Here is a 27,067-nt window from a genome sequence, read left to right as displayed (position 1 = left end):
CCTGTTTCCGTTGTTGGGGGTCGGGAGGGACTGCTGTTATATTCTTGGCATCATCCAATTAATGAGTTTGAAATAATGATGATCACATTTTCCTTCCTGTTCCCTGACATGGTTGTCCCCCCTCCTTTTCCTGCCTGCCTCTCTCATTCCCTGACCTCCTTGGTTCCCAGTCATCAACCGTGAACAGGGTAAATGTTCATTTAAACCATGTTCCACCAATGCTTCAACTAACTGCTCATTGTCGCCTTCCTTGCCTTCTCCTTATACTCAGAGAACCCAACCTAAAGGGACATTTTCATTAGTGTAGTTTTACACCCAGTTTAGCAGGAGTTTTCACCAAATTTGGCCAATCTGTAGAGAATTGGCTTCTTTAAAGGGAAAATAATGACTAAATATCATTGCTAGTTCCTACCATAGAAAGTAATGTTCAGATGTGTAACCAGCATCCTGTTATGATGATGTATTGAGACAAGAGATAGACAACTGACATGGGTTGGGTCAGCTCAGTGAATTCCATCACCACTAATTTACCGCCATAGTGACCCCCTCACTTTCCTTACTAATCAGTTACTAACACCAAATCTCAGGTGAGAGACTGAACAGTTTTCATGGATAGTCAAAGAACTCTGGAGCTTCACATATTTTAAATGTGTCCACTTTGGACAATCCTTTTTGTTTTCGTTTTTAAAGGGTCCCTCAACAATAAGTTGATGGAAGGTTGCCCAACTTTTGAGACCACCATCAATCAGCTGCAATAGCTTAGGGAGCAAGAAGCTTAAGAAGCATTGCATGATACTCATGTAAATCATTAGGCTGTCCACGCAAATCATGGACACACGAGGTCCTCCAGAGCCAGAGATGCACTAAGTAGCTGCTCTCCACTCTGTATAACAGATATCAGTTCTCTGCTTACCTAGAATTTGCTATGATGGTGCTTGAAAGTTGATTTTCTAACCCAGATAACCTCTTTAAAGGGATATTCCATCTTGGGAATCCTATTTCAATGAGTTCAAAATTGCAACACCATGCACCCACCGATAAGATGCTTATTTCCGAAATGCTCCGTTCTCCAGATGCTGCAGATATTGATTCCTCTGCCCTCCCGTTGTTTACTGCTTGTTGCCGGGGAAACAGAACATCTTTTCTATTCGAATTGAAATAGGTTTCCCAAGATGGGAATACTCCTTGAAGTAAAGTGTTGTGTTTTAAGGCTTTGTCAAGTAGAAAGTCCATTTTGCCTTTACTCTATATATCTTGAGATTTCATCATTTTTTATTTTGGATGATCCAAATGCATACATATCATAGAGACTGGCGGCTGTAATGGTGACCACTGAAGGAAAGAGCTAATCAGCATTTTCATAGATATTATGGATCTTCAAGCACATCAAATTAAGTGAAAGAGGGAGCCTGAACTATCCCTAGGGGCCACATTGCCCTTGTCTCTTATAGGAAAAAAAAAGTGCAGGGCCCTTTAGTTCCATTGTGCAGGGTACAGTTGATAACCTTTTGATGTGTGGCGCTCTCCAACACATGGGGCATTCGCAAAATAACGTGGTCATATTTTGAGATTCTGAAAATGCTTTGGTGCATTAAATTGGTGTTAAATACTCTTGCATAGAAAAGACAAAGGTATCATAAAGGCGATACATTGTGCATTAAATTGGAGCTTTTTGAATGGGAATTGAGCGTCTGTAGTTGTCCACATGAGGTAAATATAGTTTTTCAGTACCGGCATTGTGGCCTCTATATTTGTAAGACTTACCTAGGGCAGAGTGGTCGATGAGGTCTCCTGTCTCCTGACACCTGATAAGCCAATAACCGCATGAGCTCTGTAACTGCTGGTTTGTAGTGTATTACGTTTGGTAAGAAACTAACTTTGACTCTCGGAGTGAATCTTGACCAATCTATAACACACCCACCATTTTTCTGCATCCTTACTACTATTATTTCTCTATGTTCTCATTGACTTATCGATCTTTATCCTCCATCTTTATGTTCTTCTATCCACTATCTTCATTCTACCCTCTATGTTCCTTCTTCTATTGTTCTCTCTCCTCCCTTTATTTCTTCACATATCCCCCATCACGGTCTCTTTCATTACTCTGCATTCTCTCTCTCTCACATCACTTCTCCTATCTTTCCTTCACTTTCTCTAACCTTTGTCCTATTTGGAGTCTCTTTGTCTCTGACTTGTTCATATTTTTGTGATCCTAAATGTTACTGTTTTTATGATTGTCACTGTGTTCAGGAGAAAAAGTAATGGCGGACGACCAGTTCACCCAGGATCTATTCCGCTTCCTCCAGCTCCTTTGTGAGGGACACAATAACGGTATGAAAGAATAAGTCTTTGGAAACTTGCATGTATGGAGTATAACTTGTAGAGCACCAGACGGCACACATCACGTTTCACAACACTTCATAATCATCTTGGATGCTGTTAGTGTTGGTGTCCTCAAGTACCTGCGAATACTTAGTATATTTTCATTGGGATTACTCGGTAGGCCTCAGTCTCGTATTTATCATGATCTGTACCTAGAAGATTTTATTTTGCAGACTTTCAGAACTACTTACGTACTCAGACCGGCAACACCACCACCATCAACATCATCATCTGCACTGTGGATTATCTTCTGCGTCTGCAGGTAGTCCCCAACTGTTAACCTCTGAACTGTCTAGATTATGATAATCTATTCAATAAACTGAAGCTTAACCATCTTTAACCATTTTTCTAAACATCCCATCCCAGGAATCCATCAGTGACTTCTACTGGTATTATTCTGGGAAGGATTCTATTGATGACCAAGGCAAGAGGAACTTTTCCAAAGCCATGTCTGTCGCGAAGCAGGTTTTCAACAGTTTAACAGAATATATCCAGGTAAGAAAGAGTACAAGGGGTTGTCTGCTTTGTCAGAAGGGTTTCTTGATGATACACTGATCACAGGATGTGAAAATGAAGCCAGGCTTAGGTTGGATGGTCCCTGTGCCATAACTACTTTGACACCCCCCTTACAGCATAGCTTATAGTGCCCAAATAATGCAATCCCCTAATAATATTGTAGTAAGGTGTCCAAGGAACTTTGTTCAAGCAATAAACATAGGAATGTAACAGTAGTACTCCTTTAGCAGTAATATGGCTGACCTCAGCATTCAGCTATAGCCTCCATGAGAACCTGGCAGTAAGTATTCAATACCCTTACAGTCCCACCACAAAGGCTTGTCTATGCAGTGCATGAACATGGTGGGCCCTCCAGAGCAAGAGAAATAGTTTGTGGTTGCTTATTGCACAGTGACTAAATGGAAGGTGTCCTGAACGGTAAACTACCCTCAGAATGCCCTAATAATGTGTGTGGAAATGAGTTTTCTAAACCGGACAACCCCTTTAACTTTAGATTTGTAGACTAAATGTTTGAATTAAGTATTGTTTTTTGGTAATAAGTGGAATCCATGGCTGGTTCTTCCTTAGGGCCCCTGCACAGGTAACCAGCAGAGTCTGGCACACAGCCGTCTTTGGGATGCGGTGGTTGGTTTCCTGCACGTCTTTGCTCACATGATGATGAAATTGGCCCAGGTAAGCAGTAGTCCTGCTCCACTACGAGATCCTGTCCTCACCACAATCTATCAGTTTTCATCCTCCTACGGGGTGATCAGAATCCCTTTTTCTCTTTGGATATACTTCACAGTATTTAGAGTTATATCCCCATACTGTACACTGATTAATTATGCAGAACCGATATCAGTCCTCTCAGTGCAAACATAATATGTTAATAACAATGAGTTAAGTTGTGAGCCAGAGCTTACCATCGTGGTTCTTCAAAAGTTTTTCACAATGTCAACTTTTACATAAGAATCAAAGATTAGGCAATTTTTCAACCTATTTTTTATGGCTCTAATATGATAATTAGGCACTTTTGGAAGGGTCTCAGTTTTAAAATCGATACCATTTTGTGTCTGCAGTTACTATGCAGACCTATGTGTCTCCATGGTTACAGACCATAAACAAACCATGTATGTAGTCTGATCCTTAGATGTGTGGAACTTTCTTCCATCTGCCGATACTTCGACTGTCTTTAGATGAAGTAATAACCACTCTAACAATATCTGAGACACTTTCTGCCAGTAAGCAACTTACAATAAAGGGATGGAAGATAATTGGTATAGCACATATCAGGGGAAAGTAAAAACAAAAAAAGGAGTCAATATCCTTGCAAACCTTACTTGTGGTTCAAGGTGTACACACCTGAAGAGTTATTCCTTCTTGTTTCTTCAGTATCATTGGGTTTGCATTGCCTGCATAGAGTGGTGTCAATTCTTAAGAAATGCTCCCTCTATTAGGTATTATCAGATGCAGCCAAGGGAGTATTATATATACCTGTGACAAGGCACCATGTAGTCACTGATTGTGTTCCCCTGTGGTTTCCATGTTTTGGGATCCCCCAGTTCAGTAAAGCATTGGGCCCAAGGAGGACCACCCCTAACCTAGTCCAACTCTAGGCCCTAATGTTAGACCTTAGTGATATGTACAGTGTTTTGGGCTGAGAAGAGTCTGGCTGTAATTGTCAATCAGATGTCTAATTGGAAGGCTAGATAATCTTTGACCCCATATTCACTGCTCTAATTTCTCCAGTTTTTAGAACCATATAAACCTATTTACCTTCAATACCTACCGTTGCAATGAAAATTATCCCCCCCCCCAGTGCAAATTATATTGTTTGCCAAATTTACAAACTTTCAGCTGTTTGCAAAACAACAATCTAACAACAATTTAAATAGTTCAGCACAACTAATATAACAAGTGGTTTCTCCAAATTCAAGTGAAATACCACTTTTAATGAGTACGGCAGTCTCAGAATTATTCAACCCCTTTATGATAAGCATCCTTAGGATTTAGTAGAGCACCTTTTGCTGTTATGGCCCACTGACACGGTTCCTGAGGAATCTTGGCGCATTACTCTTGGGCAATGCCCTCCAGTTCAGTAATATTCTTGGCTTTGCATGCTGCAACTGCCTTCTTTACATCCCACCAAAGATTTTCTATAGGGTTCAAGCAAGCAACTGTAAAGGCCACCTCAGAATCTGCCAGAGCTTAGTATGAAACCAAGCCTTGATGGACTTTGAGATATGCTTCGGATACCTGTTGGAAGGTCCAATGACGCCCAAGCTTCACCCCCTTCACAGAAGGCATGACTTTTCTCATTAGGTTTCCTGATACTTGATTGAATCCATCTTGTCCTCCACATGTTGTACATTTCCAGTGCCAGAGGAAGTAAAGCATCCCCAGAGCATCACCAAGATACCTCCATACTTCACTGTAGGCAGGGTATTCTTTTCATTCTTCCTTCTCCAGACATACTGCTGATCCACAGGCCCGAATCGTTCCAGTTTTGTTTCATTAATCCACAGAACAGAATCCCAAAGCGCCTGTGGTCTATTTACATGGGCCTGAGTTTATTGCAGCTGCCTTCTCTTGTGGTTTTCAGTCAGTAGAGGTTTACATCTTAGAGTTTTGGTCTGAAGATCTTCAGCATTTAGTATGAGCCTTACTGTGCAAACAGAAACCTCAGTGCCGGTTGCCACCAAATGCTTCTGCAGGTCTTTTGCAGTCACTAAATGGTTTTGATCATTTGTCTCCTCGGGCATCTTGTGGCAACTGGTTCCTCTTTCTGCCACATCAAGTAGTATAGCCAGTGTTTTTTTAACTTGCAAATTATGCTTCCAGTCGTATTTCTAGTAACATTCTGTCTTTGCTATCTTTCTATATCCTTTTCCTTGTTTGTGCAAAACAATGATCTTATCTTTCTAGACCACTCTCATGACTTAGCTATATTTCTAACATGCAGTCAGAACTTCCATTTAGCAAAACCCTAGCCAGTCGAGGTATTTGATGTATTTTATCTCAAATACACCTGATGCAACTAATGAAGTCCTTGATTAGTTGCATCAGGTGTGCTTGACACAACACCTGACTTGCAAATGTGTGCTCTTATGAGGAATTCTGTTCAGGGGGTTAAATAATTTTGAGACTGCCATAATTAAAAGTGTCATTTAGTGTCGAATTTTGAGAAACTGCTTGTTATATTACTTGTGATGAACTATTTAAATTGTTTTAGTTTGATTGTTCTTTTGTAAACAGCTTAAAATTTGTAATTTTGCAAATAAATCCAATTTGCAATTTTGATTGCACCTTTTATGTACCTTATGAGAATCAGGTTGTTAGGAATTTTTCTAAGCGTAATTCAAGGTGTGAATGTGAGGAGAAGCTTTTACTTGAGCAATCATTAAGGTGAACATATACTATAGATGACTTCCGGCTGAGCCCATCAATTTTGGTGGGAGCAGTCGACCATCTAATGTGTATGGCAGTGCTCCAACTCTCCCTCAATGGCAATTGTTGGGGAAAGAAGAGTTGGGCAGGTTGGAGTTCAGCAAGCGTAATCTTTTTGTTCTCAAGGGAGATAATCTTCTGACAGAGGCTGTGGCTTACCCATCTCTCCTTATTGAGAACAGATATGTGCTTGACTACGTGTAAATGTGTATGGGTAGTCTGGAATGAATAGCTGTCAGCTGAATGAGTGTTCGGCCAACAGCTTTCTTTCGGTCAACGTTTATGGCCACCTTCAGTCTTGAATGTTTTTGTTTCAGTTTTTTCTATTTTTTTTTGTTCATGAAAACTAATGATAAGATAGGTCTTCTTTAGATATATTGTATATTTTGTGACGACCGAACTGATGAGGGTCTAATTGAATCATATGTAATGATTAGCTATGAGCATAATGCTGGCTGTAGATAGCAAACATTTTTGGTGTGATCCACCAATAATTTACTGTATGAGCTGAGCTCAATGGTTCCACAACAAAACAAGGATTGAACCCATTCAATCTTATGTCCCCTCAGGTAAAAGCGATGTCAGAGATGTCTGGCAGCCACTTATTGCCTGTGCCACTTGGAATTAACATGCCTGTTTAGCCGTGCTGAAATGGTATGTTAATTGAGGAATTGGGGAAGATAGCCATAGGCCAAACGATTACTTGGCCAACAGCTATCTTATGTCCATGGCCAGCTTCGCTCATTGTCTTCTTCACTAAGGTTCAAGTATAAATAAAATGATGTTTGACATGCAGTGATTCTGAATAATACTTTTATTCTAATATGTAACAGATGCCACAAAACGGAGGACTACGAGATGGCGTAAGAATTTTTCTCTGTGGCACGGCTGCATTTCCTTAAATTGTCTCAGCTAGACGTGCACCCTAGCCCATTCCGTGTCTGTCGGCCATTCACACTTTTGTGTCTATATGTCACTGTCTTTAGCCACTCATCTTTGCTTATAACATACGTTCCTGTCAATTTTTCTGATTCCCCTTCTCTAAATTGGATCTTAGGCTTTGAGATTAATAGGCTTTGAGTTTCTTGGCCAATACTCGGTGTTTGTGAATTTTCAGAAAACGCCTTCTATCCCTCTCAGTCTTATTGTAACAATTCAACCTTGAAGATTAGATTTTTTAGGAGATTGAGGCAGCCCTTGTGTTACCTTTCCTGTCCATCGCATGCACATGTACCCCGGCTCCTTAAAGGTAAAATGCTTCGTAACTTTCGAAAGATGAACAAATTGCATCCTGAAATGTGACCGTACATCGGTGCTCTTTTTTAGGCTATATAGATATTTTTGTTTTTAAGGACCCGTAAATACATTCCAATTAAGAAGTAAACTTTTTATAAAATGTTCCATGTCAGTGAATTAGATACCTTATTAGCACCTTGTATTGCACTGAAGACAATATTTTTATAGCATTGAGTTTAGGACTAAATTTACCAAATACGTCTACCTAGACCTCCCACCGATCCCCAGTATGTGTTCTTGTTAAAACAACTTGAAAATTGTAACCTGCAAAGTGATTGACATAAGTTTTCATCTGTGTTTTTTTGTGGGCATCTAACAGGTTTATTAACTTCTAGTAAGATACGTTGACGACGTTCCTTTTGACTTCTGGTTGCTTTTTAGTTCTTTTGATTCTCCAGCCCTTCTCTGTTTCTCACAGGCTTTTTTCTCTGTCACCTTTCTCTCTTTGGTTTCTAATATTCTGTCTCTCCTTTCAGTCATCCCTATTGTTCCCAATTTTCCCCTTGTTTTGCCAGCAGCCGTGTAACAGTTCAGAATTGTGTGGGCATAGCCCACTTTCTTTGGGGTGGTCTCATTGCTTTCCTTGTGAACTGTCTCCTCTTGACATTTTGTTGGTAGTAGGTGGGGAAGAAGGAAGAGGAGAGAGAGTATCCAAGTAATGCCTTTAGCTGTGTTGCCATGAATAGAACCATAATCCACACTTCAGTTCTGGGGTTTAGAACTAAACATGTTCAATGTTTGGGACTTCAACCCACCCCAGCCATTCTAGTACATGCCATTTACCCCTCACTTATACCACCATCATAGTAGGTCACTCTCTGATTCATATATGCATGGGCATACAAGATTGGTGAGTATGTAGACATACACAGATAAACATATATACATTCACACATCTGTGTCAAGCCCGCTAAGCACACATGGGTCCCTCATATAGGTAGCCACTGGATACCACATCTCTCCCTCCTTCTCCTCCCCTCACCTGTCTGTCTGTTTCATGCAGCATTTTTTTACTGTAGCACAATGTTTGGGGTGGAGAGGGAGGGAAAGCCGGGACATGTTAAGCTGCACCTTCCACCCCTTCGTCCTTAACCTTTCCATTGCTGGTGTGAATTCCGTGTCATTCTCCTGCAGCTCTTAGTTCCTAATGGTGAGGAATTCTAAAATTGTTATCTCAACCTAGATTAGAAAAGTAGTATGCTTAATGGTCTGCACTGCCCATGCAAATTATAGAGCAGGTATTGTATTAAGTAATATGCAGGTTCCTTAGATAATGTTATATGGGGATGCAGATGCTAATCAATTGACACTAAGTACCAGACCCGTCAAAGTGCAGATTGAGGTCTAGAATTGTCCTATTTCAGTGTTTTCCTATACACAAAGTAACCTTCTGGTTTTGGGACAATATTCCATTCTGGAGCTGGAAGGGTAGAGGGTTTATTACCTGCAGTTGTTCTTCTTTGCTGCCCTTCCAATCCTCCAATTCCGGGCCCTGTTTTTGGCTATGCGATATGGCTACAGCAATCTTATAACCCCCTGATACACACTCTGCACTGCTCTCTGATTGGCCAGTGCATTGGTAGTCTAACACTATTAATGCACTGTAGGGATTAGGTAGTTTGAACATTGTGTCAGCCATCTTGGAAGGCTAAAAACAGGACCTCGAACTGGTTGATCGAAGAAACAGCTGAAAACAACCGCAGGTGATATATTCCTCCTCCAGTCCCAGGAGAGAATTCTGTTCCAAGACCATAGAGTTGCATTAAGCCCAATGCAGACAAGTATCATTTCCCTACGTTTTCCATTTTTGGCATGAGATACACAGACCCCATTGGGTGTTTACACATGTAATGTATTTCTATTGAAGATGGCTCCAATGAGAATGAAGAAAATGCTCCTACGTTTGTAAATTAGTATGTCTAATGTATAGCATGTTCATTAATCTGAGCTATCAATTTGTAGAAAACATTGCTTAGAAATACAGGTTCAACTCAAATACTGTCTATGAACAATTAGAAGATGCAACCTATTGGCAAGGAAAGGGCTGTTAATGGACATAAAAGCATACTTGTTTTGTATCCCTATATATAAGCCCTTTAGACGCTGGCCCTTCCCAACTAGGATGACAAATAAGTTGGTCTCCATCTTTATGTTGCCTATATATGATATAGATGACCTATTAATTCCATATTACCCCCGACTCTCTGGTAAATGTCCTCCAGTCACAGTATATACAGGCTGGTTAGAGTCAGATAGGTGGAATGTTCTCATACATAAAGGAATTTTAATGTAGTTGTATCTAAACAGCCTGTTTTTATTGCATTGCACACAAGGATCATTTTTGGAGTCGCTTCTATCCAGAGGTAAGATGGGAAAAAATGTGACCCTATGTTGCTTGTGACTTGTTTACCGGGACCTCTAATATTACACTGGACAATTACTGCATTAGGAACAGCTGATTTGGGACATCTTGTGATAAGTAAGGCGGTACCACGTTAAGGCCATGTCATCATCTGTTCTCACATAACGTGCCAACCTCTCCTCTGGCAGAAGGCAATATTTGGCAGTCAGTCATGGTTAGATGTGGTGACTTGAGTGACTTTGACCACAGGACAGACATCCGAACAGATCCTAGAGGTGAGCATCAAGTGATATGTCTGGTATCACAGCAATGACATGCCGTAGTAGACCAACTGACCCCGCAGTACAAAAGTGGGGAAGCTAGACAAATGAACACAATGACCACGCAGCATACCTTGCATAGACTAGGGTAAAGTAGCCGATGACCAACAAGGATGTCCCTGATGACTCTGTATCATCACCAACAACGCCTCACATGGGCTGAGGAAAGATGTCAGCAGACCTTGAACATATAACAGAAGGTCATCTGGAGTGAACAATCCCATTTCCTGCTGAACCATATGGATGACCAGATTCACATCTGGCATAAACAGCATGAAATCTTACCCCATAGATGCATTGTTAGGTTTCAACAGGCCAGTGATCGCAGTATCATGGTCTGGGGAGCATTTTTCTGGCAAAGCCTAGGACCATTGGTCATCATACCACAATCCTTGAATAGTGAACGCTACATGGACCTGTTAGGTGAAGTCTTTCCCAACCACTCTGTGTCATCGAGCTTGGATCACCAGGGAGTTGTTGGAGGAGCACAACAATGAATTCTCCACATTGCCTTGGCCCCAACTCACCAGACTGTATCCCCATTGAACATGTTTGGGATATGCCGGAAAAGGCAGTGAGATCTGCTCCCACTTATCCATAAACTGTGCACCAACTGACAGAGGTGCTGCAGCAAGCATGGGGCAAGTGGAGTATGAAGGATGTTCACCACTTTGTGGCTACTGTTCCCCAATGTCTGAAAGCCATGATTGCCCAAAAAGCTGGACCAATACATTATTGAATGGGTGTTCAAAATGCAGCGATCGTTCAGTGTATATATTATGGAACAAATAACTTTTTACAACTTTGTAAATTGTCATTTAGATCATATAGACCTCAATCTTTCTCCAAGCCTCCATTAGGTAGGTAAATGGCCCTTGTGTGTTATAAATCAACTGAACCATTATGAGAGTTGATGTTTAAACCTGCTTCAGAGTACAACCCTCAAATTGCAATGGGGAAAATAGTGGAAACCTTGCTTCTATGCCACTGGAGAGAGTCCGCTTCTCTTTTTTAGTAGCCCTTTCCTGTTTCATTGCAAGTGTCACAATTTACCTAAATCATGGGCAGTTTGGTAACACAATGAATTCCAAGACCTCATTGATTTAATTCCTGCTACAATGTGGTACTGTAGATTAGAGGAAACCTCTAGATTTCTGTCTGACAATGAATGTTTGTCTTGTAAGTAACACAAACCACATAACCTGCAAAACACTAGAACTTCTTGATTTGTACTTCTAGGACGCCAGTCAGATTGGTCTCCTGAAGGAACTGCTTGACCTTCAAAAAGACATGGTTGTCATGCTTCTCTCTCTACTTGAAGGTAAACAAAATTGAACAAGTCTCATACAAGTTACCAACTATACAATAAATATTTCCATTTAAGGAAACTAGAGTAACAATAGTGATTATGGAAATGTCCTTCAAATGAGTGACATCAGTGGTGAAGTAAACTGTCCAAAAAGTTGTTCTAGATCATGGTCGAGATTAAATGCTCACAAAACCCCTTCACTCAGTGGCTGGTTGTCTATCGGATTATTCTAAGGGCACTGCAGGATATCTCCCATTGGGTATTTCCTTTATTCTTAGGCAGTGTCCAGTATAGACACTTGTTCCATACAAAATCAAATACTCAAGATAACTTAGACTTTGACAGTGAATGCAGGGTAATGCTACATGGTCAACACTTCTGGCGTTCTCTGTCCACGTCAACTCAATAGAAGCAAAATATGGTAAAAGGCCTGAATGAGGAAATGCCCTAATAGAGTGTTTAGATATTTGTTTTCTAAACTAGATAACCCCTTTAAATCAGCATTAATGAGGGTAAAGAATTGTGTGTTAGCTTTCCCCTAGTTAATATACCATGAATGACACCCAGTGTAACATACCGAATAATTAACTGTGTTTTTCCTATCCCATCCAGGTAATGTGGTAAATGGGACAATCGCTCGTCAAATGGTAGACATGCTGGTAGAATCTTCTAGCAATGTGGAAATGATACTCAAATTCTTTGACATGTTCTTGAAGCTGAAGGATATTGTGGCTTCTGATGCTTTCAGGTAAAACAAGTTATTAAATGAGTGGCCTCATGAAGATAACAATGTGCATATACCCTGCTGGGACATATGGACATTATAGAAAGGGGATTCCAGGCTCAGAAATAAATTCTCCTAGCTGGAGGTACAGGGAAGCTTCCAGAGCTCTGTCTATAGCATCTGACTAAATGATCTGATCGGCAGAAGATGTTGGAAGAGCTCTGTTTCATCTTTTAATATCAGTATTAGACTGCAGGCATTGCTATCCCATTGTATTAACCCTTTGGGGCATTGCTATTACTCAGAACATAGCTAGAAAGTCATGCAGTTTCCTTCCATGTTAAATGTTGGAGGATGGTGTGGCAGGTCCGGACGATCCGATCATTTAGTCAGATGCTATAGGCAGTACTCTGAAAGGTTTCCCTGTACCTCCAGCTAGGAGAATTTATTTGTTGTTATTGGTCTCTTTGGGGAACGTGCGCCCCATTGATTATTTTTTGACCATCTGATCATCCTCTCCAGTACTGACCTGCTGAATAACACATGCAAATATGACTATAGCCATAGACTGACAGCTATCGTGGATAGTAATAAACCACAATATAATATATATATGTCTGCAGCATATAGCGGGCTTTTAAATATTTTCGTTTCCATGTGCAATCCTTGTATAATGCAATAAAAGTTATATTTTAATTCCTAGTTAAATGCTTCTGGCCAGAGTGTTTCTGAGTTTGATTATAAGTGGACTGGATTGGATTCTGAGCCTATTTTTCCTTTTTTTGTCTTTTTAACCCCTTTAATTAGGCAGCAATATAGAACTACACCTAACAGCTTACCAAGAAATATGGGCAAAAATGATGTGACTTGTTTTTGTATTGCAGAGATTATGTCACAGATCCTCGGGGTCTCATATCCAAAAAAGATTTCCAAAAGGCAATGGACAGCCAGAAACAATATACCCCATCCGAGATCCAGTTCCTTCTTTCATGCTCAGAAGCTGATGAAAATGAAATGATCAACTTTGAAGAATTTGCCGACCGTTTCCAGGAACCTGCAAAGGATATTGGCTTCAATGTGGCAGTATTACTAACCAACCTGTCAGAGCATGTCCCTCATGACACGAGGTTGCAGAACTTTTTAGAACTGGCTGATTGCATTATCAACTACTTCAAGCCATATCTTGGAAAGATTGAGATTATGGGAGCGGGCAAAAGAATTGAGCGCATCTACTTTGAGATCAGTGAGACCAATAAAGCACAATGGGAAATGCCGCAGGTCAAAGAGTCCAAACGTCAATTTATCTTTGATGTGGTCAATGAAGGAGGAGAGTCCGAGAAAATGGAGCTCTTTGTCAACTTCTGTGAAGATACGATTTTTGAGATGCAGATTGCTGCACAAATCTCAGAACCGGAGGAAGAAAAGGTCGAAGATGATGATGATGAGGATGCTGGAGCAGAAGGATCTGGTGAAGGTGAGGAGGCAGAGAACGGGTCTGCTCCAGCTGAAGCTACATCAGCTTTTGGAGAGTTTATGAACAATGTGGTAAACTTCTTCAAAATGTTTACCTACAAGAATCTTAGAAGAAAATATCGAAAGGTAAGTACTCTTGGTATAGACTAAAGAACAACACCAATCATACTAATTACAATATGAAAATACCCTGCTGTATGCAAAACCCGATACAACTTATAGAAATTTGTGCCACTGGTCTTAATAGATCTTTTCTAGATATCAGGCAGCGACAGAGAAGTTGCATACAGAGCCTTATTGGAGTATTTAATGTATACTATTGCTATTAAGGCCTCTAGCTGTACAATAGACTAATCATCAGTCATTCATCACCTGCCCTTTAATGATAATGAGATTACTCTGGTAATTCGGTCCCTGCCTATGCTGCAAAGCTAAAAAGTGGCCTAGAGAAAAAAGAAAATGTCAGTAGATTGTGTTTATTCTAATGGTCAGAAATAAATAGAGTCGAATAGAAATGAAGAATTGATTGGTTGGTTGATATGTTTGTTTCTCATTTTTTTCATAAGGTTAAAAAGATGACAATAAAGGAAATAGTGATGGCTATTGTCTCATTCCTGTGGACCCTATTCATTGGAATTCTTCACTTCATCTACAGTGTCTGCAAGGGCATATTCTTCCTCATATGGCACACATTGTTTGGAGGTAGTCTTGTAGAAGGTGCTCAGAAATTAACTGTAACTGAAATTTTGGCCAGTATGCCAGATCCTACACAGGATGAGGTCCACGGAGATGTACTTCCTGCAGCAACTAGTGATGAGTTACCCGAGACTGGGGATGCAACGGACTTTGTGGATTCAGGCAAAGAAGAAGCACATGAAGAAGGTGGAGAAATATTTGGGATTGAAATGAAGAAGGATGGTGGACACTACAGAACCAGCGCTCCAGATGCTCCTGGTGGTTTAGGTGATATGGGAGACACCACACCAGTTGAACCACCAACACCGGAAGGATCTCCCATTTTGAAGAGGAAGTTTCAAGTAAGTAAATTTGCTCCAGCAATTATAACCCAATGTTCAACAATAAGAAATGTTCAAAATACTAATTACCATGAACCATTACTTGTAGGAGGAAGAAGGACCCATCCATGTGGATGGTGCTCCAGAGCAACAACCAGTGGAGGAGGAACCAGTACCAGAGCCAGAACCAGAACCAGAGCCAGAACCAGAGAAAGCAGAGTGGGTATCAGTTTTAAGAGATATCTTAAGATATTAATTCCTAATCCTCATCATCGTAGGTTGCACACATTTCATTGACTAAATTTGGATATATTAAAGAGTAACTGCCCTTTCAACTAACTTTTGACATGTCAAAAATATTGATTAGTGGGAGTCCCACACTGATCGCTAGAACAAGGGAGCTGCAGCATTCATCCGAGCGCTGTGCCCTCTCGTCTGCTTTTCAGCTCCTTCCAGCAGCTGAAGATGGCCTCACAGAGGTATATAGTGTTTTCTATAGACCTCTATGTGGACCGTCTTCAGCCTGTTTGACAGGTGGTATGAAAAAACAGCACCACTCTTGTCCATGGGTGTCATACAGAAAAACTTAGTATCTAGTTGATTCTAACATTGCTAAAAAAACACCTTTTTGATTGCACCGACACATAATTGTACCCTCTTATATTTACATTCACTATTTACAGTGAAGAGAATGGAGAGAAAGGTGAAGTCTCGGAAGAAGAAGCTCCAGGTCCTGAGGAACCTGAGGAACCAGAGACCGTCACTGAAGCAAAGAAACCCTCAAAAGAAAAGAAAGTAGAAACATCAGGTGGATTTGAAATCTGGAATGAGTTGGAGATCCAAAGAATCAAATTCTTGGTTAGTGATGGCTCATGTTAACCTAGTAAGGTTGAAATGGATGGCTGAGTGGTCTAAGGTGCCAGACTCAAGAGCAAGCTCTTCCCCAAAACAGGGTGTTCTGATGGGAGGTGTGGGTTCAAATCCCACTCCTGACAGTTGTTGACAGTGAGGGTGATTAATGAGTGGAGCAGGTTGCCACGGGAGGTGGTGAGTTCTCCTTCAATGGAAGTCATTAAATAGGGGCTAGACAGACATCTGTCTGGGATGATTTTGTGAATCCTGTATTGGACAGGGTTTTGGAACCGATGACCCTGCAGGTCTCTTCTAACTCTATGATTCGATGAAATATAGCACTGAGAATAACCTGTTGGATCAATTACTCATTTTATGCTGGTCAACAGTGATGAGTGAACTTTTTAAAAGTTCAGTTAAGCCAGTTTGCCGAATTTGGTCAAAAAGTTCCTTTTTGGTCTGAATTAGCTGGAACAAAACTGGAACTTCACTTCATCACATCCTTCACTTTTGAGGTGCCCTTGGATCTTGTAAGCCTTGACTGCAGTTTCCTGGTTCTCGTTACCTCAGTTAACATTCAGTCCCACTTATTAATTTATATGATCGTTATAATAATTTAGCCTATCCTACATAGCTACAATTATTTCATTTCCACCTATCATATTTTTTGCTTTCGCTTTCAGAATTATCTATCTAGGAATTTCTACAACTTCCGTTTCCTGACGCTCTTTTTGGCTTTTGCTATTAACTTCATTCTACTGTTCTATAAGGTGGGTTCTGGTAAGATGCCGGTGATCTACTGCGATCGTGGATTGTCGTTGTGTAAAATGGCCATGGTTACCATTCAACTAATCTTTGCAGGTATCTGATTCCCCACAAGGTGAGGATGACTTTGAAGGTTCTGGATTAGAGGATGATCTTTCCATTCTGGATGAGGGAAGCGGCGATGATGAGGATGAGGAAGATAGTGTAGTATATTTCTTCTTGGAGGAAAGCACAGGCTATATGCAGCCAACATTGTCTATTTTGTCTATAATCCACACACTCATCGCCTTTCTGTGTATCATTGGCTACAACTGTCTTAAGGTGAGGTCGCTGTCTCTAAAGACCATAGCACTGTATGTCATATATATGGCAGTAAACTAGTGGAAATACACTTGGTTCCTGACATTTGGCTTCTCTCTTCCTTAGGTTCCACTGGTCATCTTCAAACGGGAGAAGGAGTTGGCCCGTAAACTGGAATTTGATGGTGTCTATATCACAGAGCAGCCAGAGGATGATGACATAAAAGGGCAGTGGGATCGTCTTGTCTTAAATACTCCGTATGTTCCCAAAGTTGGAAGAATGAGATGCAAAGTTTCACAATTAGATTAAAAATATCCTAAACTTTGCTGATTACTTTTCGTGTTTTTTCTGTTTTTTTCTAGATCATTTCCAAGCAATTACTGGGACAAGTTTGTAAAACGAAAGGTTAAAAAAAAGCTTTAGATGCATCAAAGTCGTCTCCAATTAATTCTATCTCCCCCTCACCCTCCGTAAAATCTTCACTTTTTCCAGGTACTGGACAAATACGGAGACATCTATGGTCGTGAGAGAATTGCAGAACTGTTGGGAATGGACCTTGCCAGTCTGGAAATCAGCTCTCACAATGGGAAGAAGCATGAACCGGATAAATCTCTCTTCACATGGTGGGTTTATAACGTCCTGTCTCTCTATTATCCTGTCTACACCATTCATGGTCCATAATTGGGATGACTTAACTAACTTGGATTTCATCACAATTATAAACTTAAGACCCTTTTACACACAAAGAAGATTGCGATCATTTTGCATAAACTACTAATTGGTACTAATGCCAATTAGTATCTTATTAATGTGTGTGAGCCGCCGGGAGCTATATTCCGAGAACAGCGGGTGGTCTGTTCTCTGAATACATTCCCTCTGTTCTGCCATGGGGCTGACAGCTGAGACAATGTTATCAGCACTCCCCGCAGAGAACACAGCGTGAAGTCCCTGCTGTCAGCTCTTCTGCCGAACAATGGATTTTATGCCAAACATAAAATCATCATTTGGCAAAAAAAAGTAAAAAATAGACACATTTGCACACAATGATTAACGATCAAAAGATAGCTGTTGAGTGAATGTTGAGCGATAATCGTTGCGTGTAAAAGGGCCTTTATAGGCTGTGTAACACAGGCAGTCAATGAGCACTAAAGAGCGAGTCCTTGAGTCATGCTCCACCCTTTAAGGATCTGAACTAGTTATCGCACCATATATGAGTTTTGCCTAAAGTGTTCCTTTACTAAGTAAATCTGTCTTTAGATTTACCCAAGCGATCTATGCTCCCTTTTTATATTTCTGTCCTCATACACATTTCTCTAATCTTGTATCTCATTCATGAACTGCAGCCAATTGTCTTCCCAGACACGTCTTGACTTTTAGATTTACTATTTCCTTACTACAGGTTCACCTCCATTGACATCAAGTATCAGATCTGGAAATTTGGGGTTGTCTTCACAGATAATGTGAGTATTGCTTCCAATATAACAGTTGGTGGGGAACATCTGTGACAATATTATTACTACAGCTCTATAACCGTATCTCCTCTGTGGGACATTTGTAATTTCAGTGTCTTATATGGAGGTAATCCGGTTCTACACAGTGTAATAACTGGACCGTTCACTGAAAAAGGGATAAAAGCTACCCAAAAACAGTAAGGCCTCGTGCCCAGAGGCGGATGTGATTTGTGGGGTGACTCGCGCTGAAGATCCGCAAATCAAGCCGCCCATAGGGAAACATGGGCGTCCACAAATGCATTAAAGCATGCGGATTTGTTTTGTGGACCTTTCGGTCTGGAAAACAAATCGCAGCATGCTCCATTTTGTGCGGATTCTGCACTGACGGCTTCCATTGAAGCCAATGGAAGCCGTCCGATCCTTGGCCCATCCACAATTCAATTGCGGATAGGCCGCCAATACTGCGGGAAAGCAGGAGTTGAAAAAGAACAAGGACTGCGCATGCGTGTGGCACTTCTGCACACATCCACACTAAAAAAAGAAGATCCGGACGGGATGCAGGAGACCCCACAGGACCCGCCAGCTAAATATGTATCCTCGGCCGTGGGCAGGGTGGGATTCCGCTGCAGGCTCCCACATGTGGAGTCCGACCCGCCCGTGGACATGAGGCCTAAAAAATGTCTGTACCCACAGATACAAGGGCAGGTCCAACGACTCGCTCCCAGAGGTTGTTCAGTACATTAAATAGTACCATAGAAAAAAGGATTCACCCGACAAAGAACAACCCTCCGCCGGCTGCATTTATGGATAAAGAAGTCATGACTTTTTCAAGATGCGGAGCAAAAACCGAAAATGAAAAAAGTGGCCGCACCCTTGAAGGGTTCTTACCCACAAATTAAGGCGTCTTTCACACGCCTGTTTTATTGCAGCTATTTTCCCACGATAAAATGCCAGCCGAAAATTGCGACCATCTGAAGCATCGGATTCAAATGCATCGGTTCAGACGGTCGCATTCCGGCACAGACAATGCGCATTCTGGCCAGCTGATCTTACACGCGGCCCGAAAAGATAGGACTTGTCTTATCTTTTACTGGAATACATAGGCAGTTCCCATAGACTCCTATGGGAGCTTATGAGAGCGGTCAGAAAAGGAGAGGGGGGAGGGAGTTTAGAAGCGGCTCGCTTTGCTAAAGTCCCTCCCCTTGTCGGCAGCTTCTATAGGCTGGGGAGACAAGGGAGGGAAATTACATGGAAGCGCAGCTAAACTCCCTCTCCCTCCCTTTGCCGGCAGCTTCTATTGGAGCTTCTACTGGTGATCATCCGGCAAAAGATCATACCAGCGCTAAAGCCTCTCCCCCCGGCCAACGAAATTCTGGTCTGCAGCGTATATACGCCACTGCCGGCCGTCTGAATGGGCGAGAAAACGGGAGATTTAGCTGCTACTTGGTCGCGGCTTTCTCTCGTTCATGTCAAAGAGCCCCAACACTATTGAATGTCAGTTCATACCATGGGTAAATCCATTTTGTACGAAATATCCTAATTAATTAGATTTATTCCTGGAATTCAGTGCACCCCCATGAAGTACACCCCCATGCTAAAGCAGAGATGCTGCTAAATTCCCTCCCACCTCCCTTATCTGGAAGCTCTTATAGGCTTCTATAGGAGTCAATGGGACCTGCCGGCATATTCCGGCCAGAAGATAGGTCCAAACCCATCTTTTTTGGCCATCCGCTATGCGCTCTGTATGCGCTATCTTTTCCAGCTGGCTGATTTTATGCAACGGAAAATTGCCCATCCGTATTGATGCGTTGGAATCCGATGCATCAGATAATTGCAATTTTCGGTCAGCGTTTTATCGTGGCAAAATGAAACGCTCATGTGAAGGCAGTCTGAGTGCGGCCAAATTTAGGTGTTTTTTGTAAGCTATTATAGACCTAGTTTATACCACACTTCTCTATCCAACCTTTCCCTTTAGGATACTGGTGATCCCCCTAGCACATTATGGGTCTCTAACCTTTAAAGGGGTTGTCCAAGTTGTATGCTTTGGTAAAACGCCTATAAAATGCGGTAACATAACAAATCTGTGTATACTCTCCGCTCCCTGTTGTAGTCTGTGCTGCCGCTGCAGGTCTCCCCTCTGATGTCACTTTTACCAGCTGCCCCTGCTGTTTACAGGATGTCACAGGTGCTGCAGCCAATGGTAGAGCTCAGTGCTCGATTGCTGAGCTCTGTCATTGGCTGCAGCACAGGTGACGTCCTATAAACTGGGCAGGACTAAAGCCTGAAAATAAAGAGCAGCAGGGGACGAGTAGCACCATGGGACACAGCGAGGAGTTGTGAGTATATGCAGATTTGTTATGTTACTGCATTTACAGGGGTTTTACCAAGAGCGTACAACTTGGACAGCCCCTATAAGTCCAACTAAGGAGCCAACTGTATTGTCTACGTCCTGCTTTTCTCAGTTAGCACTTGAGAGGTAGCATATAATCATAGACTGGTAGAGTTGGAAGGGACCTCCAGGGTCATCAGGTCCTCCGGGGTCATCGGGTCCAACCCCCTGCTCAGTGCAGGATCACTAAATCATTCCAGACAGATGTCTGTCCAGCCTTCGTTTAAACACCTCCATTGAAGGAGAACTCCCCACCTCCCGTGGTAACCTGTTCCACTCATTGATCACATTCTATGGACTATCAGGAGCATTGCTCCTTTATAGTCCATAGAAGATATGGACATAGCTGAGTGAAGGTGCTCAGTTGTTTTTGAATCTCCCAATTACAATGATGGAGGATGACCTCTCATGTATGGCCAGCTCTCTTCTACGAACAGGCAGTATGGGCCACTGCTCTCAATACCGGTGGGATTCCCATTAGTTAGACTCCCACAAGGAAACATTTACGATAACACCTATTAGTGCACCATAAGGGCTTCTTCACGCGGGCGTGGTTTAGTCCTGTTATGCAGCCATGATAATCACAGCCCCATAACGGGAAGAAACGGTACCACTGATTTTAATGGTTTTCTTTTAATTAGTGGTATTATCGCCTGTTAATAGTACGGGCGAAAAAAGATGTGCAGGACTTATCTTCCCACAGTTTTTTTTCGCGCACACTAGCGTGGAGTTTGAAAAATCAGAGAAGAAAAAAAAACCTGTTCATGCGCGACTACGCTCCATAGCGACAAGTGTAGCTGCGCATGCGCCCGTGTGTTTTTGCCCCTAAATGTGCTTTCTTTATCTTGGTTGTAATGTATTCTATATTAAATAGTGCCATTCTCCTATTCCTCCAGTCTTTCCTATACCTGTGCTGGTATTTCATCATGTCCCTGCTTGGACATTACAACAACTTCTTCTTTGCTGCTCATCTTCTGGATATCGCTATGGGAGTGAAGACCCTACGTACCATCTTGTCATCGGTCACTCACAACGGCAAACAGGTCAGACGACGAATGCTTCACCCAATGGTCTTCTCTACATACTAGAGAACAATATATTTGTTATATGCAACACATTCAGCTCTGCTACAACTGTATGGAATCATCTCAAAATAATAATGTGCCGTAAGGGATTTTCACAGGGCTGAAGGTTTCTCCACCAATGACAGTAACTTCTAGAGGGCGCCAATATTTTCTTGCACCTCTAGGAAATAGAAATCTAAAAATCTTTTTTTGTGCTTTGTGTGTCCTAGTTATTTCTTACGTTTCCCCGCAGCTCATGATGACCGTTGGACTCCTGGCCGTGATTGTATATCTTTATACAGTGGTCGCTTTCAACTTTTTCCGTAAATTCTATAACAAGAGTGAGGATGAAGATGAACCGGACATGAAGTGTGATGATATGATGACTGTGAGTAGTGACCAGCCCACTTTCGAAAAGTTTGGTTTGGCAGTTTCGTCAAACTTTTGCAAAAAGTTTGTCTCAGTCCGAAATTGAACCAGAAGTTCACCAAACCCCGATGTATAACACTGTCTAAGAGCCATGACCCTTTTACTAACCATCTGTCTGGCCATGTTCTATATTGATAGAGTTGCCACTACCCTATACAGTAGCATCCAGACGTATACACAGTGCAGGTGTACTTATCTTTCCTGATACACAATTCCTTGGACTCTCCTCAAACAGTGTTACCTCTTCCATATGTATGTTGGGGTACGAGCCGGTGGAGGTATCGGTGATGAGATTGAAGACCCTGCAGGAGACGAGTATGAACTTTACCGTGTTGTCTTTGACATCACATTCTTCTTCTTTGTCATCGTCATCCTGCTGGCCATCATTCAGGGTAGGTGACTCTTTCATTGCCTTGTTCTGAGAAATCAGCATCCGTTTATTTCATCAGTCTCGCATATTGATTATTGCATACTAGTTAGAAATCTCAAGGACACAACCTCTAGGAACTAATACGCATTCTCCTCCATCAGGTCTGATCATTGATGCATTTGGAGAGCTGAGAGACCAACAGGAACAAGTGAAGGAAGATATGGAGGTGACATTATTTAATTCTCACTCAATATGTTCCATGATAAAGGCCAGCCTGTCCCTCCTCATTGATGACCACATTCTTAACTCCACCACTAAGTTCTATCTTCTTTTGTTATCTTACATCTCCTCCTTTTCTTAATATCTGCTCTATGATCTCCTTAACAACCTTTAAATGGTTTATATAGAATCAGAAAAAAATATGGCTGCTTGCGTCTAAACTGTCCTTAGGATGTCTGGTATTGGATCAGAACTCCATTAAAGGGGGTATCCAGGACTTTGGGGATGTTCTTCTATTGATGACCTACCCTTAGATAATCAGCAAGATGATTGAATTCCATGGGTGCATGTGTGTCACGATGCTGACTGCGCTGTGACTTCCAAAGCTCTTAGGATGGGTCTGGGGTGATGGCAGCACGTTACCCTGGACCATGTGATGTGCATGTTGTCATTTAGTGCTGGACACCAAAGGAGTAACATCTCCCTCTGGTGCCAGTGATGATAGGTTGGCTGGGTTGTCTTTCATCATACCAGTTGTTCTTGTAGGGTATATAAACCCGCTCCTTGGTTCTAAGGGGGCAGTTATACTGATTGTGTGCTGGCCTCTTGCTGGGCCAGAGACTTCAGTATTGAAGTTCCTTGTGATTCTGGTATTCAGTTATTGTAGTTGCGGTTACTTTATTTCTTTTGATTATTTAGGCTCTGAGGTTTAGGGTTCAGGGTAGTAATCACCAACAAATCTCAGATTGGTCTCCGGTCTCTCTCCCGTAGTATGCTTGCCCTTTTCGGGGCAGGTGCTCTGAGGGTTCCGGCAAATTTATCCATATACTGTATTTCACTATACTTTATTCTGGTGTCTCTCATTAGTTCTAAAAGATCAGTCTCTGGTTTAATCCCACTAATTTTTCTATAACTTGTCACCTCCAGTTGTGCAACCTAATAGTTCAGATGTGACGCTGTGTGCCTGCAGTATCAACCTGCTGCACTATGGACAGCACAATCTGCTTCCTGCACAGTCTGTACCGATAGTGGTGCCGGTAATCAGCTGTTGGCTGGGATCCTGAGCGGCAGTCCCCCACTGATCATCTATTTATGATCTGTCCAAAGGATAGATCGTCAAGATTTCCAGACAACCCCTTTAACATAAAAGGGACTGAGCTGCAATACCACACATGACCTGTGGACAAGTGTGGTGCTGTTTTTGGAAGAAGGCAGCCACATTTTCCTCTTTATTTACCTTCTGTAGTGCATCCAATTCCTTTCCATCTACTATCTCACCCCTCATCATTTTGTTGTGTTTCACTTTACTTCATTCTTTGCAACTTTTTTCATGGAAACGTTTCGCCTTGTAATTATTATTGCTGTTTTATGTGCAGACCAAATGCTTCATCTGCGGCATTGGCAGTGATTACTTTGACACGACGCCACACGGCTTTGAGACGCATACTTTCGAGGAACATAACTTGGCCAATTATATGTAAGTCGTAGGGTGGTGGCTAAACGGGTTGTCCAAGGTGTACCATCTCAGTACAACCTGAGGAACATAACAAATTGTCATATACGCTCCTCTCCCGCTCCCGCTGTGTCCCGCAACGATGGATCGCTGAGTTCTGTTATTGGCTGTGACTTCCCATAAACCAGGCGGGCCTGCAGCTATAAACAGAGACTGGAGCAGAGGACTGAGCACCATTGCGGGACACAGAAGAGAGAAGAGGTGAGTATAAGACAATTTATTACGTTACTCAATGGGGGCGAGGTTAAACTGAGACGGTACATCTGAGACAACCCCTATAAAGATTAGATGTTCTAGATGTTATGTGTGCTGACATATTATATACCCTCTCTTATAGGTTCTTCTTGATGTACCTAATTAACAAGGATGAGACTGAACACACTGGGCAGGTGAGCTTTTCTCTGCCATTGCTCGTTTTATTGATTTGAAGCTTGAACACCTTCATTCTGGAAATTAATGATGGGTCATCATAGTGACCTTCTCATGTAGCTATAATGGGTGTCTGTGATTAGATTTCCCCAGAAATACAATAGAAAAGCCTTCATTCCCATTGAAATTAATGGGAGTGATGCCTTCCATTACTGAGGTTCATCAATAGTAAATGCCCAGAAATCCCCTTTAGTTGTTTAGCAGGCACAGTGTTGTACAATTGGTGGTGGCTATGTCTAGTACTACAGGTGACTGAAACTACTGCAAAACTAGACCAGCTGAACGATGCTGTGCCTGACAAATAATGAAGAGGATGTTGCTGAGTGGAACATTTCGGCCCCCCAGTTGGCTGATCGGTGGACTGCAACAGATCTGATATAAATGGCCACTACTATCCTAGTCTTGAAAAGTGTAGTATTACATATACAGTAGATAACATTCTACGTTAAGCCATAATATGTTTGTTTCCCGTGCAGGAGTCATATGTCTGGAAGATGTACCAGGAGAGGTGTTGGGACTTCTTCCCGGCTGGAGACTGTTTCCGGAAAACTTATGAAGATCAGCTTGGATAACGGGTTCTTGCAGCTTTAGTTTACTTTATCCAAGAACCTGAAAGAGACATTGGAGAGAGAACTCACCTCCGTTTCTTCTTATACAGAAGTGATTCTGAAGAGCATCAATTTACCAACTGGATAGTATTATATCTTGAAAATCCAGATGTCTTGGAAGACCACCTTATCTTAAGCGTCAAGATTCCTGCAGAGCATCAAGTCTTCTTAACTCCTGCAGAGCATTTTGCTTTCATTCAAGGAATTTGCCAGGACTTGACGTCATAAGTTTCAGGTTCTCAGAGGCGTTGCTCTTTGCTCTTCGGGAACCTGCTGCCTCAATGTCCTTTCACTGCCATCAAGAATTTGCAAAGTAACAATATGTCAATGTCTTCACTGCCAGCGAAACTTTTTGTAGAGAAGTACAGCTGCCTGTGCTTCGAAGAACTTTACAATGATTATCTATGGACTGAGATTGTTAGTTTGTGTATTACCGTCACATTAACATCACTCATTCGATGGTGGTGAATCTTCGTTCTCCTAGTGGTGACCCTTTCAACATGTAATGGCCGTAGGGTAAGGAATTTGTACATGCTGGAAGAGGTTGACAAAAAAATACCAGTGACTTCACCATTGATCTGTGAACACAATGCACAATCTTTACATCCGCTTTATTATAGTAACCATGTGATGATTACGATTGGAGATTTTTTTGCAAAAATTTTGTCTGCCATTTTTGTTTGTAGCAAGGCAATCCGTAAGGAGCAGCGACCTCGCAGCTGCATCACAACGTCATGTTTGCCTATAATTAATTAGTTAATCCATTTTCTGAATCGGGTAGCAGAGAAATTCTCTGTAGTTCCAAAAAGTAACCAAAAATATTAAAAACAACAAATTCAGAAATATCAGACTTGAATGGACCTTGCCCAGCTTTGTGCCCTGCCTCACATGATGGCGAGTGGCGCAGTCCATAGACACAAGCAGAATGTTTTATGGCCGCTTATACAAGTTGTTGTCACTGTTGTTGATGTTCCTTGTGTTCGCTCTATTCTAGTGCCTTATACCTCCCAGTGTAGGTGAAATACCACAGTTTGACAATGTGGGGTTAGTATTGTTTGCGAGTATGACCGTTTACCGTATGGCCACAGCGAAGGCCTGACTCCTTAGTACAATGGCTGCCTGAATGTTGTCTTTGAATGATGTTGCGCATGTTGTGACAATCTCTCTCTTATTATCAGTCTGTTGGAAAGCACAACACCCACCAATCAGCAATAGATTTCCGGTAACAATGTTTCTCCTTACTCAAATATGGCTCCAGCTTTGTGGAGATACATATAAATCATCTGTCTCGGATTGGTTATACAGAGGCAGAATATAGGGATGGGTGAGTCTGTGGGGGAGGGGGAGCGCTCACTGTGCAATATTTTTTGTCTTTTTTGTCTGTAATAAAATATTTATTGATGACGCTGTAAGACTTGAGATCTCTTCATTCTTGTTAATACAATGAACCACGTAGGACAGAAAATCAAAGGACTACAATGTAAGTTTCAGGCCTCCACATTTTTATATTGGGCCCTTTCATGATCCCAAATTACTATATTGGCCGCTCTCTGCCCCCACACTCTTACAGGGGTGCTTCTGCACCCCTACACTATTATAGTAGCCCCGCCTCTTATAGTAGTCCTTTCATGCTCCCAAATTACTATATTGGCCGCTCTCTCCCCCCACACTCTTACAGGGGTGCTTCTGCACCCCTACACTATTATAGTGGCCCCGCCTCTTATAGTAGTCCTTTCATGCTCCCAAATTACTATATTGGCCGCTCTCTGCCCCCACAGGCTTACAAGGGGTGCTTCTGCACCCCTACACTATTATAGTAGCCCCGCCTCTTATAGTAGTCCTTTCATGCTCTCA

The 27,067-nt window shown here is 41.9% G+C and overlaps 1 protein-coding gene across 7 annotated transcripts in view; it reads left to right on the top strand.

The window, feature by feature from the left end:
• The window catches only part of RYR1 (ryanodine receptor 1), a 117,857-nt gene extending 91,232 nt beyond the window's left edge, over positions 1-26,625 (top strand). For 2 of the 7 annotated variants that reach the window (XM_066581962.1, XM_066581961.1), the window contains 25 exons: positions 171-188; positions 2,251-2,331; positions 2,556-2,644; positions 2,749-2,877; positions 3,466-3,570; positions 7,158-7,187; positions 11,542-11,623; positions 12,224-12,359; positions 13,220-13,934; positions 14,375-14,845; positions 14,934-15,043; positions 15,508-15,682; positions 16,360-16,446; positions 16,538-16,762; positions 16,868-16,998; positions 17,104-17,146; positions 17,234-17,364; positions 18,141-18,201; positions 21,478-21,624; positions 21,899-22,033; positions 22,310-22,466; positions 22,606-22,670; positions 24,040-24,140; positions 24,514-24,565; positions 25,082-26,625. In XM_066581962.1, coding sequence (XP_066438059.1) covers positions 171-188; positions 2,251-2,331; positions 2,556-2,644; positions 2,749-2,877; positions 3,466-3,570; positions 7,158-7,187; positions 11,542-11,623; positions 12,224-12,359; positions 13,220-13,934; positions 14,375-14,845; positions 14,934-15,043; positions 15,508-15,682; positions 16,360-16,446; positions 16,538-16,762; positions 16,868-16,998; positions 17,104-17,146; positions 17,234-17,364; positions 18,141-18,201; positions 21,478-21,624; positions 21,899-22,033; positions 22,310-22,466; positions 22,606-22,670; positions 24,040-24,140; positions 24,514-24,565; positions 25,082-25,177 — 3,572 coding nt within the window. In that variant the 3' untranslated portion in view covers positions 25,178-26,625. The remainder of the gene's footprint in view (positions 1-170; positions 189-2,250; positions 2,332-2,555; positions 2,645-2,748; positions 2,878-3,465; positions 3,571-7,157; positions 7,188-11,541; positions 11,624-12,223; positions 12,360-13,219; positions 13,935-14,374; positions 14,846-14,933; positions 15,044-15,507; positions 15,683-16,359; positions 16,447-16,537; positions 16,763-16,867; positions 16,999-17,103; positions 17,147-17,233; positions 17,365-18,140; positions 18,202-21,477; positions 21,625-21,898; positions 22,034-22,309; positions 22,467-22,605; positions 22,671-24,039; positions 24,141-24,513; positions 24,566-25,081) is intronic. The other 5 variants (XM_066581965.1, XM_066581964.1, XM_066581967.1 and 2 more) reach the window with 3 other exon arrangements.
• The last annotated feature ends 442 nt before the right edge of the window (positions 26,626-27,067 follow it).

This window comes from Eleutherodactylus coqui, chromosome 10 (genome assembly GCF_035609145.1).
Source record: "Eleutherodactylus coqui strain aEleCoq1 chromosome 10, aEleCoq1.hap1, whole genome shotgun sequence".
In the NCBI taxonomy this organism is placed as follows: Eukaryota; Metazoa; Chordata; class Amphibia; order Anura; family Eleutherodactylidae; genus Eleutherodactylus; species Eleutherodactylus coqui.
The sequence above is the reverse complement of the archived record's forward strand: the minus strand, read 5'-3'. Positions and strand labels throughout refer to the sequence as shown.